Source organism: Pelodiscus sinensis, chromosome 2 (assembly GCF_052426305.1).
Source record: "Pelodiscus sinensis isolate ZL-2025 chromosome 2, ASM5242630v1, whole genome shotgun sequence".
Taxonomy (NCBI): Eukaryota; Metazoa; Chordata; order Testudines; family Trionychidae; genus Pelodiscus; species Pelodiscus sinensis.
The window spans coordinates 176,542,848-176,563,381 of record NC_143053.1 but is presented as its reverse complement, the minus strand read 5'-3'; the positions used below and the strand labels follow the sequence as shown (position 1 = coordinate 176,563,381).

Sequence of the window (20,534 nt, the reverse complement as noted above, 5' to 3'; positions counted from 1 at the left end):
TAAAAGATTGACCTCCAGAGAGCCGATCTTCTCCATAGTCTAGGATACAGCCAAAGCTTAGAGACACAGCCAAAGCCCACAGAAATCAATGAATAGACTCTTATTGGAGATCTCCCTGAAGACATTGGGAGTCTTTGTTTACAGTAAAGACTGTAAGAATGGACTCCTAGGCAGCAGTCCTGATCCCAGAAAAGTTATCTGTATATCCAAATCATTAGCCTAACAATCCATAGTAATCATGTGGAGAGGAAGTTTTTGTTTTTTAAAATGAGATCTTTTCTGAAGATTACCATTAGTTGAAGGCTCTTGATAGAATGGAAAGATTTTTGTTTCAATTAATAAATTGTTGCATGACTGGGCAAAAATTTGAAAACATCCCTTCACCCCAACGGATGTGTAGCATAAGTCTGTGTTTTGATATAAATCTACTTCACACTGAGTATCATGTTCAATAAACAATGAATGCCTACCCATTTTTTTTCATGAGCTTTGCTAAAATCTTTGAATTCTATGCCAATTCTATGCCAAGGTTTTGCCGAAGTGCATTTTATTATCTGAGATACTTAGCCCAGCAAGAAAACTATGTGATTATATGGTCATTTCTGCAATGGAAACAGAATATGTTACGGAGAATCAAACTTTTCTCCCACATTTCTATTCTGTAATTTAAATCTTAGTATTTTTAGATCATTGATGCAGTTAGTGTGTTCCACTGACAAGCAAGACAGATTGCCTCACAATGGACAAACACAATTTTGGATATTATAAAAGTCTTTTTAAAATAGTGATTTTAAAACCACATTTGAAGCTTCAGAAGTTTGAATCCAGGTAACAAGATTTAAAGCCCATAAAATAAATAAGTAAACAAATTCTCTCCTTTAAAAAAATATCCTTTTGGATGGATTTTTTAAAAAATGGCTTAGAACTATGAGATGCTGAATTGAAAACTTGATATCTGCAGTAACATCACTACTGTCTTTTATTTGTTCAAGGGACAAAAAGCTGTCTGAATAGATATAGGCTGCTGTTCATAAAGTCAATCCCTCCCCTCTACCCAAAACTGGCTAGCTCCCTCTCTTAGCACTTCTTTCCTGTTTGAGAGGTAAACCAAGTAGACCGCTTAAACATTATTTCCACTTACCTTTTCCATCACGCACTTCCAATCACCCAATGAACAAAAAGGAAACATCAATGTAGAAATCACAAGACTTTGACAGCAGTTCCTCACAAGCCATAGATGTAAATCTGCTATTGTGAATCAGTGCTGATATTTTTCTAAGTACATTTATTTTGACTTTCATCTTTTTTTACTGATGTAATTGCTTGGAATAGGACTCCTTTCTCTCTCTTTGGTGCAAGAGTGTAATAAAAATGCTTTATTCTGTTTTGTGCCGTATCGCTTATAGGTGATTTTTGCTGCATTTATTTCACTGAGAAGTTCAGTAAAATATTTCTGATAAGGAAATATGTGTGCAATAATGCATCTTGTATGCTGAGCATTCACAATGACAATATAACAATATTTTAAGACAGAATAGTAACTTCTCTGATTTTTTTTTCTTTTTGAGGGATGAAATATGAATGATCAGATCCTCATTTTTATTATCAATCTTGATTCTCAGAGCTACTGAGCATATTCCTAAAAGTAAACCTCAGCTGATGGTGTTCACCACTTCGTAGTGTTCAAGTTCGGAGTCTGATCCAAAATGTCCTGTTGATTTCAGTGTGTTATTTTATCCAGCTCTTAGTCATTAGCAGTCATAGCTTCTGATTCATAGTTATAAATACCTGCTTTTTTTTCTCAATTATGATATTCAAGGCTTTTCTTTGTAATGGGTGACGTTCATTACTTAGCTGCATTTAACTGTCATCCAAAAGACAATCATGAAAAGAGTGTGTGTGTGCGCGCATATAGGCGGGTATTTTTAAAACCTCCATTTTTCTCTTTGCTGCAAGTGTAGTTTTCTCTAAGAGATATGTTCTTTGTCTTAGTATCAACTTTTTTGTTTTTGTGGATTGCCTTTAAACTCACTTTTTTGCTTCCCTTATTTATGTTTCTTTTGCTTTCAGAAAGGCTGTAAACACTAAGGAAAAGCTATACAGTATGAATCTTAAAAAAAAAAAAAAAAAAAGAATTTTGTTTTCACTCTTCAGGACACCTGTGAACCCCACAACTGAATTAAAAATGGAGATGGTAGTTTTAATATCTGGATTAGATTTTCAAATTCAACAGTGCCAAAAATTTCATAAATTCTTCTGACAGCAGAAATCTCACGTGTATTTTCACAATCTGGAGTGCTACAACTGTCATACCATTGACTGTTCTCATGAGAGTTCTATTATTGGGACTGAGTCCATTCATATATGGCTGCTCCCCTGAGTCTGTCCATATCCAAACTTTAGACAAAAAGCCTCCTCCTTACTCCATATAAGAGGGTGTGTATGTATGTGTGTGTGAGAGAGAGAGAGAGAGAGAGAGAGAGAGATAATACTAATAGATTTTGGAGATTCAGAATCACGAATTCTGATTGGATTACTGTCAATAGAAAAAAAGCCAATATGGAGTTTTAGGAACTGATGAAAAGCTACTAAATTCACCTTGTTCATTGCAGTAGGTTTTGGATTGGGCTCATATTTTGCTTTCTTGCCAGAAAGTGTTCTTTTTTTAAAGTAATACTTACATTCTTCTGGCATTCCTGTCATTACTATTATTTCAACTAGAGGAATGATTTAGGTAATTATTTACTTTGGGGGGGTGAGGGAGGATATTTGCCTGTCAAGAAGACATCAGATAAAGAGATGAACATTGATATGCTATATTATCAAGTGTTTGTAACATACTGAGATCTTCTGAATCCTATAAATATGCAAGGATATGCTTACAATATGAAAAATATTTGTTCTTTTCATATATAGTATATTATTTTACTTTGATTTTTATCAGTGCTAATAACACATAATAGAAATTATGTTGAACAGAATTAGCAGGTGAGGATGTCCTATTGCATGTATAGGCTTGTTTCTGGTCTTTGAGTTGAATAAATGGTTGCATCAGTTTTCTTAAAGTTAAGATCACAGTAGCAGAACACTTACTGATTGACTTACCCATTAAAGTCTTTATTTACCTTTAGATGCATCTGCCCAGTAATTATATTTGCCTGTATTCCTATTGGTGTTAATTAGAAATAAATGATAAAGGCATGGTTCTTGTGTGATGAGTAAGAAGAATTGGGAGATGCTCAAAGAGCCATGAGGACATCAGATAAGCTACATATAAAATTCAACATTTAGGTAAATGAGAAGAGAAAAAATTAACATAGCCTTTGTACAATAAACCTACAGTGGAAGGTATCAGAGGATCTACTTTCTTTCATTGGCTTGAGTGGGATAAACCTTAAATACAGAAATTGTTTGGAATTGGTGCTCACAGATATGTTCCTTATCAAAACAGGTTAAGTACCAATGTATATTAGTTTTAAAACAAAGAATCTTCCAGTTTTTGTATGGAATATCTATGGCAGTGGTGGGAAACCTGTGTCACATTGGGGTTCTATATGTGGCCCACAAGACTTTTTTTGTTTACTGTTGCCCACACAGAGGTTTGCCAGATTAGGCTGGTTTCTGTCCACGTAGGTTTTTTCCTACTGGCACTTAAAAAGTGACACTCATATAAACCAAAGTCACATGAAGTGAGGTGTGTGCTGCTTGCATACAACGTTGACTATGAGAGTCCTGTGCTACATCTTCATCCAGTCAAAGTGCTGCTATGGTTCAGAGAGGACACCCTGCAAATTCTAAGTATGCAAGCACAATTGGCAAAACTAACCTATCGCAGGAGACCGTCTTGGTTACAACAATTTTGTTGCCCACTCAGATGAAACAGGGCCACTTGTGCAGCCTACTCACATAGGTGTGGCCTATGTTGCTCACCACAGATGTCTTTTTGCTCTTATCTGTGTGTCTGAATACAAATCTGCCTGGAGCCCCTGGGCACATACTTGGGTAGCTAACTTGTGCCTCTGCCCATGCTATGGCCAGCTACACTGCTAATGTTAGTGCATTAGCTCAAGTAGAGTTAGTCTGTCCACTTGTGCTGGGAAGCACAATCCAAGCAACAGTGTAAATGTACCCTTAGTACTAATTAATATATACCCAGTTTCAGGATACACTGAGTTGGTGTAAAACTCATCTATCTGGTAAAACATTCATTTGACTGTTTGAGATTAAACCTTCCATAGCAATTTTTGCAAGATAAGTCCTGTTTATTCCCGAATCATACCCAAATTGTAATTTGTATAACTGCATTCTGCCCAACTAAATTCTTTGTGCCATTTCAATTGTATAAGGTGTTCTCCACATGGGTAGCTACTTGTTTTTGTTGCTGTCTTTTCGATCCTTTTGATTTAGTGTGCCAGTTGAAAGGAGAACCCAACATTGTTTGTTTCCCTCAGTTCCTCTCGCAGCATTCAAAGATAGCCCAGGATCTTATCATTTGTTGTCATCTCTTCTTTTTAAAGCCAACTGGATATCTCAAATGGTTAACAGTATGAACCAGGATGTTTCACATCCAGCCTCGTTGTCATCATTTGTCAAATTACAGCCATGTGATGGTTGTCGGGGGGGAGAGGGGTGGTCTGTATGATTTGTATTGGTGGCCTCAGCACAGTTCATAGTAAACTGGCATTCTAGGATACGTCTACAAAGTGAAGAAAAACATGGCCTGTGCCAGCCAATGTGAGCTTGTGGGCCTCAGAGTGTGGGGTTATTTCATTTCTGTGTAGACTTCCAGGTATGGGCTGGAGCCGAGGCTCTGGAATCTTTCTAGCTTGCAGAAATTCAGGCTCCAGCCCGACTCTGGAAGTCTACACAAGTGGGAAACAGCCCTGCAGTCCAAGCTCCATGAGCCTGAAGTCAGCTGGCGCAAGCAGGTCAAGGGTGTCCAGTTGCTTTGAAGGCATACCCCCGGTTATTAAAAACTGAATCGAAAACAGTTGAGTATAACTAGCTCCTTAAATTAACATTCTCTGCTGAGAGGGCAGTAATAAAAAAATATAGAAACTGAGATATTCTCTTACCCACAAAGGTGGTCCTACCTGCCTATGGCTGGAGACATTGGTGAGGGAGTGTGGAGAAATTTGATTTGCTACTGCCATTGCAGCATTTGTTTTATGGGTGGAGAACCAAAGCTGCAAGGGCATCACTTTTAAAATGTTTTCAAGTCTTTGTATTTGAGGACTTATCCAATGACCCTTAAAAGAACACCTAACATTATTTCCTCTATTTGTTTGTCCCCCTGTATGGGGTCAGAAGTTGATTATTTATAATCTGTAATTGATTGATTATTCATATCCTGGTATGTGAAGATCCAGAATTGATTTTTGTCTTGTTTTTTAAGTATATGTGTTTCTGGTGTTCTGGAAACAAACAACAGCGAGATAAAGCAATAGCACAGTATTGCCAACCAAAAGAGTTAAAATCATTAGTTTGATTAAAAATTGTGTTTTTTAAACACAAATTATGGATTATTTTATTTGATTTCTGTTTTTGGAATCTTTATGGATCATGTTTTCAAGCTTTTCTTTGCAACCCTGAAGCCTAGAAAGAACCTTATTTGTTTTTAAATAAAGTTGACATGTTCCCCAAAATCACTTGGCTCCAAGTTCTTGGATAAACAAAACACCAAATAGAATGGAATTCATGCTCAAAAGTTGTCAGAGTTGATAACCTTGCAAGCACTATGGGCAGAGCTATTTTATAATACTTTTCCAGTATGCAGTGTTGCTATTGCTGTGTTGGTCTCAAGATATTCGAAAGACAAGAAGGGTGAGGTAATATCTTTTATTGGATGAACTTCTGTTGGTGAGAGAGAGAAGCTTTTGAACTTTACATAGAGCTCTTCTTCAGGTCTTGGGAAATGTACTCAGAGTCTCTCAGCTAAATACAAGGTAAAAAAGGTTGTTTAACACAAAGGCTGTGTCTACACTAGGCCACTTATTCCGGAAAAGCAGCCGCTTTTCCGGAATAACTTGCCAGCTGTCTACACTGGCCGCTTGCTTTTCTGGAAAAGCAATGACGATCTACTGTAAAATTGTCAGTGTTTTTCTGGAAAAACTATGCTGCTCCCGTTCAGGCAAAAGTCCTTTTCCGGAAAAACTGTTCCGGAAAAGGGCCAGTGTAGACAGCACAGTAGTCTTTTCCGCAAAAAAGCCCCGATCGCGAAAATGACGATTGGGGCTTTTTTCCGGAAAAGCGCGTCTACATTGGCCACGGACGCTTTTCCGGAAAAAGTGCTTTTCCGGAAAAGCATCCTGCCAATGTAGATGCGCTTTTTCTGGAAATACTTATAACGGAAAACTGTTCCGTTTTAAGCATTTCCGGAGAAGGGTGCCAGTGTAGACGTAGTCAAAGAGTTAACACATTTCAATGGACCAGTCAAAATGAAGAGTACTGTTAACTCTCTATCAGGAGGGTTTGGGGAGAAGTGGTAAATACATTTTCTATAGTTTTTAGGATTCCCAAGAGAGCACTAATTACTGATGAAGGATACTTTTTATAGTTGAATCATGTATATTCAGAGTTGTGTGTGACATTTCTTTGAGAAGATGTATGTGCCTATATTTCATGTATCTTCCAAAATATTACATCTGCCAGAACGCCATCCAAAATCTATTATTTGGACTCCTATTTTGTATGTTTGGATGAATAAGGTCCCTGTCCTGTGAAATAAATGCTATTGAGAAGCTGGAGGGAATCCATCATCCAGCCAAAGGCATGCCAGACCTTTTCTAGTTGTTTTACCCACCCTCTCTCCTCCCCTTGGCACTTCTTCAGCCTCTTTAGTTAGCAAATCTGCTTAAAGAATGTGTTTGTGATTAAGGCCTGATCCTGTTCAGTTCTAAATGACTCAGATGATCACCCTTCTGTTAGAGAAGGGTGAAGTTAGATCCTTTGATGTGTTCAGGGCCGGCCCGAAGTATTCTGATGCCCCGGGCATGGGCGCGTGGCGCTGCCTTCAGGCGCGCGGCCCGTGTGTGGGCCCGCCCCCCTACGGTGCATCTAGGGTGCATGGCGTAAGTGTGGCCCAGTCTGCTGGTGCACGCGCCGGGCCATGTAGGGCCCCGTGGCCATGGGGGGAAGGGCGTTGATGGCTGGGGCTGCGGGAGCCGGGCGCGTAGAGCCTGATGGAAGCTGTAAGGGATGCCATGCGCCCCTTACAGCTGCCATCAGGCACCCCCCATCGGTTGACGCCCTGGGCAGCTGCCCAGCTCGCCCATGCCTCCGTCCGGCCCTGGATGTGTTAATGGATATTCTTAGGAGACAACAGCCCAAACTTTGTTAACAAGCCTTTAATATACACACTGTCTTGAGATGTTCCCTACCTCTCTAGTACTGGTACATGGATTGAACTTTTTCACATTGTGCTAGAGGTCTGTTTCTCTTTCAATTTGTGTTTATTGTGCAAATATATTTATTGATACATGAAAGTTTTCACTCATCACTTTGTTGCATTTATACATTTTTATCACTTCCTTTTCCAGGCAGTTTTTCTAAATCCTTGCATTTAAATTACTTAGGGTTCGATGCTGTTTTTTTTCCCTCGAGATCAGTGTGATATGTGCTATTGATGAATAAATTTCAGTAGATGGTTTAACATTCACTCTGTTTCTTTGCATTTGAGTTCGAGTCGTATCCTATCCAATACACCTGGGTTAGCACAAATCATGGGTAGGGAGAGTCCTGAGTGTGAGTTACTGCAGAATAAATATTTTGTATTAAGTTTAACAGGTGGCAACTACATTTCCATAACATATACCCATCATAGGGTGTTTGAAACTTTTACATTAACCCCTTGCATTATTTTTATTAAAGTGCTTCTCTAAAAATGCTTTGTAAAATGCCTGACTTTCCCTCTATTGTATCCTTTGGTATATATGGTTATGACTATTTTCTTCCACTATTTGATCTGAGGAAGTGGGTCTGGCCCATGAAAGCTCATCATCTAATAAACCATCTTGTTAGTCTTTAAAGTGCTACATTGTCCTGCATTTGACTTTCCCTCTGTGACTTCTATATGTCTGGATTTCAAATTTGGGCCCAGTAACCCTGGAGTGTTACCCTTTATACTTAACTCTTTCCTCACTTCTCTTTAGCTCAGACACACGGATTCCTTTCTCTGAGTTGGTGAAGAACTTTGTATAGTTTGAAAGCTTATGCCTTTCATCAACAGAAGTTAGTCCAATAAATGATATTACCTTATCTGTCTGGTCTTTTGAAGAACCTTAACAATCACTATAAAATTTGCTACCTTGCAAATCAAAGGATGATTTTTTTTTCTCGTCACAAGCTTTGTAATCCCAACCTAGAGATTGAAAGCTGAAGTGTGTATTTTGTCTCTTACCTTGGTGTAAATTTGGCAGTAAGGACATAGCTGACAATTTTGTTGCTGTGCAAGTTTGAGAAGAATTGAGTGTGCTTTTTCCATAGCTATATAGACACTGCAGGACTAGTACTAGTAATATATTTGCGTTGATTATTAAATAAACTGGTATATTGAAAATGCACAAGGAGCAGATACATATTTTCAGTCAAAGGGTGCCATTTTACAGGTGCTTTTCTGATTGCTTCTACTTATTAATAGATACCCTGATGTTTATTATATAATACAGGAGATTTCAGAGGCACATAAGGGAGTCTAACTCCCATGGAAAGTTAATTCAACATGGGTTCCTTTGAAAATCTCAGTACATCTCACATATTGTAACATAAATGGGAACCATTGTATGTAAATTTCCTCCCAAGTTAATGGAAATGTGCATTGGAGGAAAGATGAGAAAGATGAACTATAATTGCTATCTCACCCAATTCTTCACTTCAGTTGTTCTTTTGGCTCAGGGAATAATTACAAATGATTACAGTTTCATGTGGGCAAATATTTTTATAAGATTGCTTTAATCCCTAGTCCCATATGTCAGTATCTACCTGCTGAAGATTGCTTGATTTCAGCTAAAAAAAATCCATTTTTTTCCCTGGGTTGTTTTCTACAACAAAATGCTGAAATGCATGCTGGGAGTATAATTTTAAAATGGCATTGGCACTGCAGGTCTGATAGATGCTGCTCAAACACTGTGTATGTTTCTTCCCCCACTGACTTATGCAACCTTGGTGAAATGCTTGTATCTTTTGTTCAGTCTTTAAGATTCAACAGAGTTCCCGAAGGCTTGGCATTAGATCATGTTGGCATTAAATATCTTAAGCATAAGAATGTGTGAGTCTCCATTTATAAAAATATTCCTCAGTCAGTATGATAAGATTGCATTGTGAGATCTGTGGCACAGGACCAGAAATGTCTGCTGGAGACTTGGCATATTTCTCTAACTAGTGACTAATAGGAAATCTGAGATGCCTTTTTGTGGATATTTAGCTTATCATACATGGCAATGCTGCAAAAAGTGTGCAGGATCCCGAAATTGCATGCTAATTTTTGGAAAGGTTTTGGTACAACTACTTCTATTTCTTTGATGGATTTGGGGCTTCTGGACTTCACAGTGTGCTCTCTCTCTCTTTAAATCTTTTGTATTGAATTGAGATTTGATATCATTTTTTATTCTGAAGTGGGGGGGGGCAAAAAGGTTCTTGGGAGTAGTTTACCTCATTGAGTCAGTTAGTTAATTTTTTACCTACATTAGTTGCATGTAATAGGCTCACTTTATATTTATATATATAAAAAATATTATTCTTATTTCCTAAATATCAGTACTCTGCTTTATTTTATTAATGTTTTTTTCTGTTTCTATCACCTTAGTGTTGAACCTCCTAAAAGTAATTTTTTTCTGAAAGGATTATTAATGGTCCTGCAAATGAGTAGTTTTATTGCTACATACAAATTATTTACTGGTTTGTGAGATGAGAGATACAGTGTTGAAATATTTATGTTTACCTCTTGGGAAATATAAAAGTCTATGCAACTAAATATTCTTTGCTACACAGCACTGAAATTTTGGAAAGATCAGAATATAATTTTAAAAATATTGTATTCCAGTTCTGATTCGTAGCGTTTGGCTAAATTAAATAGGTTGTAAGCTGCAATTCATCATACCGTACAGTACAGCTGTTGCAACTGTTTGCAATTTAAAACCATGTACATCAGAAAACGTGTAATAGAGTTTGATAATATGCAGATTGTTGTTTTTCTTACCAACTGAACTGTATTTTTGTTCTTTTGGGGGAAGGGGGTGTTTTTGCCTTTCTTCTCTTATCCTTCCCCCCCCCCCCCCCTCCAAATTATCTTTGGCTACTGCATATATGGAAATCTCAACAAGACTTAACTGCATCATGATAATTTTCTGCAGGACCACAGTTTGCAAATCCCTCTCAAAATATTCTTTTTCTGTCAAATCCCATACTCAGCTGGCAAGTAACAGTGCTGATGAACGGCACTTGCATTGCATTTCTGAAGCAATTGAACCCGTAGTCTTCCTCTCTGAGCAATAATGTAGAGAGAGATCTCAGTATGTTCTTTTTTCCCATGCTGTCTAAAAGTTTATACTGATTTCCATTGTTCTGAGGACTCATTTTTCACCTCCCTCCCCCGATCATTTCAGCTTCTGTTTGGCAGATATGCCTCATTACACCAGCATGTAAATGAAGTGTACTCTTATTGAGATTACTTTCTAAAAAGAGGTCATAGAGCTTTTTTAAAATATTGTGTAAATCTGAAATTGGGGCTAGAGCTCTGGCTAAAAAACAGAGAAGACTTTTTTGCCCATAGATAATGTTGATTTCCATTGAGGCAAAGAGATGATCTGAATTTTTTTATGTGAAAAGTGCCAGAATTCACTAAAAAAGGTTAAAATTGAAGTGAGTAATCTTCAGTGCATAATGCAATTGATAATTTTAGCTCTTTGCGTAGGAGCTGTTATGACTTGAACAGCCGGCTCTAGCCTTCATTAGAGAAGAAGCAGGCAGTTTTGAGACAGGTGGAGCTGGATCAAGCTGTGAAAGTGATTTGCTTGAAGCTGGTCATTAGTGTTAGAAATCTGGTCCTATTTATTGCATCCTTAACCTTACCATGATTATTACCCTGATTATTTACTTTTTGTCTTTTTCCAGGTTGATGATCTATCAAACTGTCTAACGGAAGGGCATGGAGACTGGCATTCTGAACTGTTAGTGGGGACATGGGACTCATGTTGTCATTGATCATTTGTGTGGATTTAACCATTGAAGAGCAACAGAAGCAGCTAGAAAGACATCGAGAATTAAAGCTGCTTTGAAGGTAGATGGCTTGTTTGTTACAGTCGTTAGTCTGCAGCTCTAATTATGTTTGTATTTGTGAATATTTTCTGTGTATAGATGTTCTGTACATATAATGTACACCTAAATACATTTTGTGTGGGTGTGAAAATTTCACTGAATTTGAGTTACACATGTAAGAGCACAACAACCAAAAATTAACCGGAAATATTTACAATTAAAATGAGCCCTTTTGCAGTACTGCATTGCTTTGAGAAATGTATTGAATCGCTTATGACTGTAGTGTATGTTTGTAAATGTGTACCCCTTGTCCTGATATTCATAAACACGTGTATAAGAAACTCAGTTGTTCAGAAAAATCTAATTCTGCTAAAGCTCCACAATGTGTTGCAAATTGAGCTGGAACAGTAACCTCTTCAACACTGTTTACTTAAAATACCCGAAACCTTTAAAATACCTGAAAGTAGAATTCTAAAAACAAATAGCTGATATTTTGAAATCCTTTGTATTTCCAATAAAAGAATCGGACAGAAGAGAAGTGCTGAATATTCTTTACAGGATGTAAAAGAAACATGGCAAAATGTAATTTTGTCTAATAACCATTCTTCATTGTTAAAAAAGGGCAAGCTATTGCACGGAAATCTGTTTCTGAAATAACTCCTAGTTTCTGTTGGAATTGTTTTTCTTTCAGGCACATTTTAAAACCAGAAAAAAAAAAAAGAAAAGGGGGGGAGGGAGACACTAAATTATTCATGAGACTCATTTGACAAATGATCAGTGGGGGAGGTGTCGGAAGGGTGTTCTGTGGGTAAAGAAAGGAAAAATAATAATAGGCTTTAACTTTGAAAAGCCTTTTAGAGCTTCTGTACAACAGTCCGTTGTGAGCTGGGAGCAATGCAGTGCAGTTAAGATATCTTCATTAGAGCTACCTGCCAAGGGCTTCCAATAGGATTTCCATAGTGCTGGAGCGTGACACGGGGTTTGGGAAGAGGCTTATGATTTTAATAATGGAGCTGTCAGTTTGACGTCTGGAGATGTTGACCCTGAGAGCTTTATTGCCAAATTTAGATTTCATATTTATATTGAATGTTATTACCTCTTCAACTGAATTTAATTTTTGTGTGCCTGTAATGAATGCTATTGGCGCTCTCTATATATACACCAGGCAATAGCTGAGTGATAGAAATCTGCAGTATTTCTCCTCTTGGTGGTGCTTTGTTTGTGTATATGTGTATGTATGTATTTATTATAAGAGAGATGCTAGTGGAGGGAAGCATTGACATGCCTGTGACCCGGAAGTGTAAATGGGACAACTTCTATTTGATCCATTTGACTTGTTTTGCAAAAAACAAAATTCCTTTCCATTCCAGTCTTCATTTCTGCAGCAACTCCGTGGAAGGAGAGCAAGGGGTGAGGGCTTATGTTACCATCTTAACTGTGGTTTTCATTCTCTACCACTTAAGTAGTTTGAAACCAAGTTGTTTTATTTATGACACCTCAATTCCACTCTTCCCCAGTATCAATTGAATTCATTTTTCCCCTGCCCTTTGCCTTGAACTCTTAAGTTTATTATTATGGTTTGTTTATCAAATGAACTGAAATGACTCCTTTGAGAACAAAAAATAAAAATTTTATCTCCCTCCTCACCTCACTTTTTTTTTTTAATGTCTCGACTGTTTAGGTCACCAAATCTTGTTTTAATTCCTGTCTGGGAGAATGTCTGAGCAAGGTAAATTGAACCAGGAGACAGCAGAGGAAGCTGTGGAAGACCCGGAGTCTGCCATCTCAGATGCCACCCCAGAGAACTGCATCAGTAATCAAACAGAAAGCTTGGAAGCAGAGGAAAAGGAGGAGAAGCTGAGTGATGCCAAATCGGACCACCAGGTAAGGGGAAGGAGGACCTGGATGGCTATGTCATTGTGTTTATCACTATATTGTCATTTCCACTGTCTTTTATTTGGCTAAGTTTGTATGTATTTTTCCTTTCCCCATCTTTCTCTCTATTCCATGTTGTTTCATTTTGTAATATTTTGTAATATTTTTCTACTATTTTTGTTACTAAGAAACCTGTTGCTGGGTATCCATTATAAAAATCCAGTAAAACATTTTGTCTGATTGTTTTTCCTCTTAGGATATTTAGGATATTAACTTGATCTGATGGACTCTCCGAATTCATAGAAATGGTTGCATTTCTTAATTTTATGGTGTGTTTTTAAAAAGTACAATTATTACGAACAAAAAGTTGTGATTCTTTTGCAAAACCAAAGAAAGAGAATTAAAAATTGAGTCTTTGCTATATTATTATTATTATTTTATTATTATTATCATTTTACTTAAAAGGATATTCAGGGAAAGGGGAACTGTAATTTATGGGGCTACTGACAAGCTCAAAAATTGAAGGAGTTTGGAAATGGAGAGAGGCTTATTTATAGTATAGTCATTTTTATCATGATTTTTATTTGTACATAACATTGCAAAACCTCTCCAGTTTGTATGTTATTTATTACAATCAGATTAATACACAAAGGAAAAACAATTGTTGGAGCTCCACTTTTTGAGAGTTGTACTGGGGATGTTACTTTGCAAACAACAAACGATGAAGGATTATTTTGAGAAGGTTTTTATGAAGTACGCTGATATTCCTATTGTGTGCATTTTCCACTAAAGTGAAAATTATTTGTTACACACAGAAACGAGGCATAAACCAGAATCAGCAGAAAAAGAGATCCAAGGTAGGGTTTCACATTGCATGCAGAGCTGACAAGGTGATAAAAAGTTCAGTTCAGGGGGCTTTTTCATATACAACAGTGAGCTTTTATTGTCAGGTTTTATTCCATAATCATGTGGCACAAAGGCAAAGAAGTTTCACAAAATATTAAGTGTCAATCTCCCCTTTATTTAGAAATCATACACTGGTTGCTGGGCTTGCCACGTGCTTGTATATGTGATCTGTGTATGTGTTTGTGTGTACAGCTGAGAGAGGAAAAATTTCATTTCATTTTTCTTTTATAATTAATGTTTAGTTTAAATTTTATTTAAGTGGCGTAATCAAGTTTTTGAAGTTGTAGAAATTATATAAAAAAGGACTGAGTAGGGGGAAATCTGCTTGCTCACTTGCTGGGTTTTTAAATAATATTTTCCAAGGATAAGTCAATGAAAGTTTTAAAAATTGTCCCTGTTCAGCTTTATTGCTGTTCATTACAGGAAATAGTTGCTTTAACTTCATTACCAGATTTTTTGTTTTTTGTTTTTTTGTTTTCATGATTTTCAGTTGTAGCAAAAGAGTTTGAAATTGTGTCAAATTATTTGGTGGACAGAACCTGCTATATTTCATCTTTTGTCTATCACATACATGCAGCACTTGCATCTCAAGCAAATGCAGTGTTTCTGGATAAATACATGCATAGGAAGGTTGGAACATTTGCAGATACGAGATCAGCAGTAGTTTCCTTTGTTTTGTTTTCTTTCTATTGTATTTAGTCAGGAGCTAAAGGGAAACTAGTCCGGAGTCTTGCTGTGTGCGAAGAATCATCCCCTCGACTGGGAGCAGAAGGTCTTCATGATAATCAGGTACATCTGAAATCATGGCTGCTAGCTGCATGGTTGAATTCTACTTTCACTTGCATGATCATGTTACTTAATTGGGCTTTTAACGATATTTTTGGGGAAAGCAAAAAAAAAAAAATTACATCCGACAATGCACACGATTTTGTGAAGTTATCTGGCTTAGTGTGTACTTTATTTTGAAATATTGAAGTAGTTTTACAGTATGTCACAGGGTGTTGTTTGCTTTTTTTTCCAGACCCCCTGAAAATTTCAACAAATGGAAAAGAATTCAAAAGAATTCGGTTTTAAATTAAAAATAAATAAATAAAAGATAGAATTGTTCTTTTCTCTAAGGCTATCTCTTTTGAGGCTATACCAAATACAGTTCTGAGTACACTCTGGATTCTAGCTCAGCTGAGATCCATTGTGTATCAGTCCCCCGTTCCACCAGTATGCATTTCATAATACTACACAAACTTTAATTCTATAAATACATTGGCAGAGAAGAGAACGTGCATTATACAGAGTAGGACTGCATTTTGTTATTCCATTTATTCCAAAGAAACACCTTTTTGGACCAAAACATCCTGGAAATTCGATCTGGGAGATTCAGACTCTGGCAAACAATTGTTTTAGGTTCGCATGCAAAAAATAAACTGCCAATCAAAACCAAAACAAAAGGCTCAAACCTCAAAACACCAAAAACTTTCACTATCATTTTTATTTGACCAGTAAAAAATAAGATTAAAAAAAGAAACCCTTAAAAGCTGCCAGTATTTTTGGTATTTGTAGATTCAGTTGTTTTTATTGGCAAATGAGATTAGCCATAGAGAGAGAGAGAGAGAGTAAAGGAAAGAGATTGAGAGAATGACTTTTGTGAGCTCAGAACAAAACAATCAATCACTTTTAAGTGTACTTTCTTTGACTTTCCTCTATTGACTTGAAATGAAACAAATTGAACTCTCCCCTTAGGTGCCTAAGTGTGGAGAGGATTTTTATTTATTTATTCATTCATTCATTCATTTATATTTATTTTTTGAAAGACCAAAAACCAGGACTTGTTTAGCAGCTGAACTTCAAGTTCTCACTGCTCTACAATGATGATTATGCAGTAGAGAAATTGACAGGTTATTTTCTAGTTGTAGGTATATATTTTAAACAAAAAATAAAACTATGCTTTTAGCTTAACTTGCATTATTAAAAAATGTGTGGCTTTTGTTCTGCATTTTATTTGTGTTTTCTATTGTTTAATGGAGAATGAAAAGGAGAATAATATCAACATAAGAGATTGTATTTAACATCGCATGGTGGTTGATAATGTACTGCAGAAGGCATGTGTTCAACTGCACAGACGCAGGCAGGTTTGGGAATAAAATACTTCTCCCAAACTTCACCCTGATGCCAGACAGAGGAGGGGTCCCTTGCGCACATACGCTCTGGTCATAGCCAGGTCTCATTGGTCACCGGGAAAAATTATTTGGCTGTACTGAAAAGATCAGAGGAATTAAAGTACCCTTGACTTCCAACTTCTGTCTTGTGTAAAATCAATTGGTTCTGAATACTCAAGTAGATAGAAACTGATTTGCTCTTTTATTGGCCTTTTGCTTACCAATGCTTTGCAATGGAAAGCTAGACCTGCACTCTCCTCCTTGGACTGGCTGAAGGATACTGGAAGTGTTGTGCCATTTGAAATATTTTGCTTTTCTTTAAAGGAGAAAGAAGCCTATTTTGAACTTATTTTGAATTAATTTTCTATTAGTTTATCTTAGCGGTTTACAAAGCACAGGGTTTTGATTACCAGAGAATGTACGGTACATTGCCAGAACTACAGAGTATGGATTGTACTGCAACCCTGATGTTTGTATTGATATTTGAAAATTTGCCTTCATTTTCCTGTGTAGGAAAAATCTTGTTACCTGTATTACTTGATCTTGAACGCTTTCCTGATGATTCACTATGTCCTTACTTAAAAGGAATGTTGCCTCTAATGCTATATTATTGACTTATCAGTGTATTAATGCAACTTGAACTTTTCTTTTGTTATTCACTATATTTACCTTGTATCAATGTACTTATTAACGTTGTATTTTACTATTGAGAAAAATCAATAAAAATAAATATAACAACATAATAGATTGCTTTCACGACTCTACAGCCCTTTTGTGTGTTTCTTCAAGAGCAACCAAATCTTATACCCAGAATCATATGTGTGTAACACAAAGTAGATACTATATGTTTACGTGTGTGTTATGCTATGTGTAAAGTCTGTCGTTTTTCTCCTTTCGTCAAAATAGATGCATTGTAATAGTCATTTTAATAAATCAGGATTAAAGTGTGGAGGCTGACAGTTACATACTTTTCATCTGTTTTGAAGAACTAATGACAGAATCACCCAACATTAGATAGCCAAGGAAATCTGAAGTTGTTCAGAAGGATCTTGTGGCACTGATTCATACAAAGTTTTGTCATCTGAACAAAAAATTAACCTGCAGTTTTTCCTCAGCAAGTGAAAAGGAAGGCATGCTTTAGTCCACTGAGTGTAACTTGGCAGCTAGCGGGCATTCTCCTGCATGTTTCATATGGCTGAAAGTTCCCATTCTCTTTCTATATTCAATGCAGCCTTTTGTTAACATTTCTGCCTTGCGGTAGCAAAAATAGAGATTGAGAAAATAAACCCAGGTTAATATTTTGCCGCAGGGCATTGCTTCCATATTTTACAGTGCCTTGCATCACAAGTCTTCTGTTTCACATTTCAGCTTCATAAAAAGAATAAGACACTAGTTCAGAACAGGCAATTTTGATTTCCTGCGACACTGGTAGCTGATTTTTTTGCTAGGATTTTTGTCTCACACTTCTTTTGGTGTCTGACTTTTAGTAGTTTTTTTAATAACTTTAAGATTTCTAATAGTTATTGCAGGCATCATTTGATTTACTAATGTTCTGCTTCTGAAAAATACCCTTTGGGTTAAATTTTTGTAATGAGATGTTTTTCTCTACATCAGCAGTCTATAAAATTGATGATAGAAGGGAATTTGCTAGTGATCAGGCTATTTTTTTTAAAAAAATGTTAATTTGGATGTCATCAATGATGCAGCTGTAGCTTACCAATTATGCAGGTCCCCAACGTGTTAAAGTCACTTTTAATACTGCTGATTTTGCCACAGTTTAATACAAGCATGTGTTTTTACAATTTAAATATCTGATTTAATTCATTTTTCTTCAAAACAGTGTGAATACTTAGGCATACTTTCTTTTCCTTCCTGTAGTCAGATTCCATTCTTTAGAAGTTTATCACAGCACTGTTTACATTATTTCATCAAATATCAACTAGTTTTTATTTTTATTTTTTTAAATATCCAGTGTCAGTGCAAATGGAGAATAATGATTTCTCAAAAGGGGAAAAAAAGCCAAAGATCAATTCCCTGTTTTTTAACAAGTGCAACTTCAAAGGAATTCACAATGTTTGCAGTCTTTAGGATATGGATTTCTGATGCACTGGAGAAATTCAGTTAGCACACCCCTTGTACTGAAAACTTCAGTACACATTTTTTTTTAACTTTTTGCTAGTAGTCATGTTTCCAGGTGTTTTTTTTTTTATGTGATAGACCTGATACCCTAAAATCAGTTTCCTGCAAAGCATATTATCAAGGGCCTGAAAAATCAGTTTAACTTGTATAGCACCATACATGTGCACAGCACTTTACATGAATTTGCAGACAATTTTTCTGTGGAAAAAGTGTTAGATTATTTTGGTCTTTATCTAGCATTTACAATATCTAAAGAGATATTGTAAGATTTATTGGAAGAAAAACACATAGGAATGTACTTCCAGGGTTATAATGATGAGAGAGGTTTGATCACTGAAAAAGCGGAGAATAATGTACTTTTTAATATTTGTAAACTCAGAGGTCTTAGCAAATATTAAGGAAGAAATTCTGACTTCAATGTGAGCAGCACACACATACATTTGAGGGCAGAATTTGGACCAAAGAATGCATTATTCTCCTGATAAGACTTAATTTTACTCAAAAGGAAAAATATATATAAACTGGCTTCAGTTTTTCTAGTTGTGCACACCCTAATGTAAATATCTGCCGATTGGAATCCATGTACATTTTATTAAACCTAGCCCTAAGTTGTTATATTTTTTTTTTCAACAGGAATCAATACTACTACAGCTTTCAAGTTTTCCCAGTCTACAGGAAGAAGATAAATCTAGTAAAGATGACTCCGAAAAAGAGAAGGATAAAAACAAAGAAAAAGATAAAAACTGTGAAAAATCAAAGATCCGAATGTTATCAAAAGGTGAACTTCAAAATATATTAATCCTTTATCTATCCTTTATCATTTGCTATACACTGTAGTCACATCTAGAAATTCTTGGGCTTGCATATGAATGTATATACCTGTGCCTGTATATGTATTATACCTGTGTGTGTGTCTGCCTGTCTGTCTCTGTCTCTGTCTCTCTCTCTCTTGCATAAATAGCTTGCTGCTGTACTAATATGGCTGTGTCTAGACTGCATCCCTTTTCTATAAAAGGGATGCAAATTAGACATATCACAATTGCAAACGAAGCAGGGATTTAAATCCCCCCCGCTTCATTTGCATAAACATGGCTGCTGCTTTTTTTCTGGCTAGGAGCTTTGCCAGAAAAAAGCGCCAGTCTAGACGGGGATCTTTCGGAAAATAAAGCCTTTTCTGAAAGATCCCTTATTCCTTATTTTAAGAGAGAATGTGGAATATTAAATTTATATGGATAAGAAAAAGGGAATTTTACATATAAATGATGAAGTTTGAGGGAATATATATATTGTGTGTGTGTGTGTGTGTGTGTGTGTGTGTATACAATTGTATCCAGTGTGTGTATATAGTGTGGGTGTGTGTATACGTGTATGCGGTTATAATATTTACATAAAATATTCTATGAAAGAGTATAACTTTATCCTGTGAATGTTAGTATACTGTACAACTTGTTAGTAGTAACACAAAACACTAAGTCTTATACTGGTATATTGATCTTGGCCCACAGCTGAATCTCTGTAATTAATATGATTGGGAAATTCATGCATGACCTTAAACCTTAACTCATCATTTGTGTACTGTAATACACTAGTGCATTATTCATCACATATTATAATTATTCTTTACTAGAGCAGATATGCATAGTGTGACTCTAGCTATAATTATTTTTATACCTATAATTATACCATGTTACAAAACTACACTGCAGTCTTTTAGGATAAGCATTGCTTAGTCAGGAGCAGGTCCTCAGCTGATATGAATTTTCATAGCTCCACTGACTTCACTGCAGTTGGTGATTCATGCTAGCTGAGGGATCTGCCTTTAGTTTTGAGGAAGACACAATAAGCTATGCCATAAATGAGTTCTAAACACCCTGTCCCATGCCGTTGTCATTTGCCCACTTTTGGACATCCTAGATTCCAGTGTGTTAGATTTTTTTAATTCTCACTGGCATGGCATATCATGTTCTCGCTCATTAAATTAGATAAAGATGTCTATATGGACAGCACTGCATGTTGGAAGGAATTTGGGTGACACATTTCCTGTGATCCTAGGAAGGAAAAACCATTATGTTTGCTTCGCTGCTGGCACTTATTGGTACAATTCAGAGAGAGGACAGATTTCCTTCCATTGTTTCATGGGGTAGATTGTTCACATAAGTAATAAGATGCATGTACATTATTCTTTGTAACATATTCTTCATGTTGCTA

The 20,534-nt window shown here is 36.4% G+C and overlaps 1 protein-coding gene across 6 annotated transcripts in view; it reads left to right on the top strand.

Annotated features, from left to right (window-relative positions):
* Positions 1–20,534, top strand: part of ARPP21 (cAMP regulated phosphoprotein 21) — a 266,271-nt gene that overhangs the window by 117,996 nt on the left and 127,741 nt on the right. For all 6 annotated transcript variants that reach the window (XM_089776566.1, XM_014574051.4, XM_014574047.4 and 3 more), the window contains exons 2-6: positions 11,110–11,275; positions 12,935–13,137; positions 13,944–13,985; positions 14,734–14,823; positions 18,960–19,104. In XM_089776566.1, coding sequence (XP_089632692.1) covers positions 12,970–13,137; positions 13,944–13,985; positions 14,734–14,823; positions 18,960–19,104 — 445 coding nt within the window. In that variant the 5' untranslated portion in view covers positions 11,110–11,275; positions 12,935–12,969. The remainder of the gene's footprint in view (positions 1–11,109; positions 11,276–12,934; positions 13,138–13,943; positions 13,986–14,733; positions 14,824–18,959; positions 19,105–20,534) is intronic.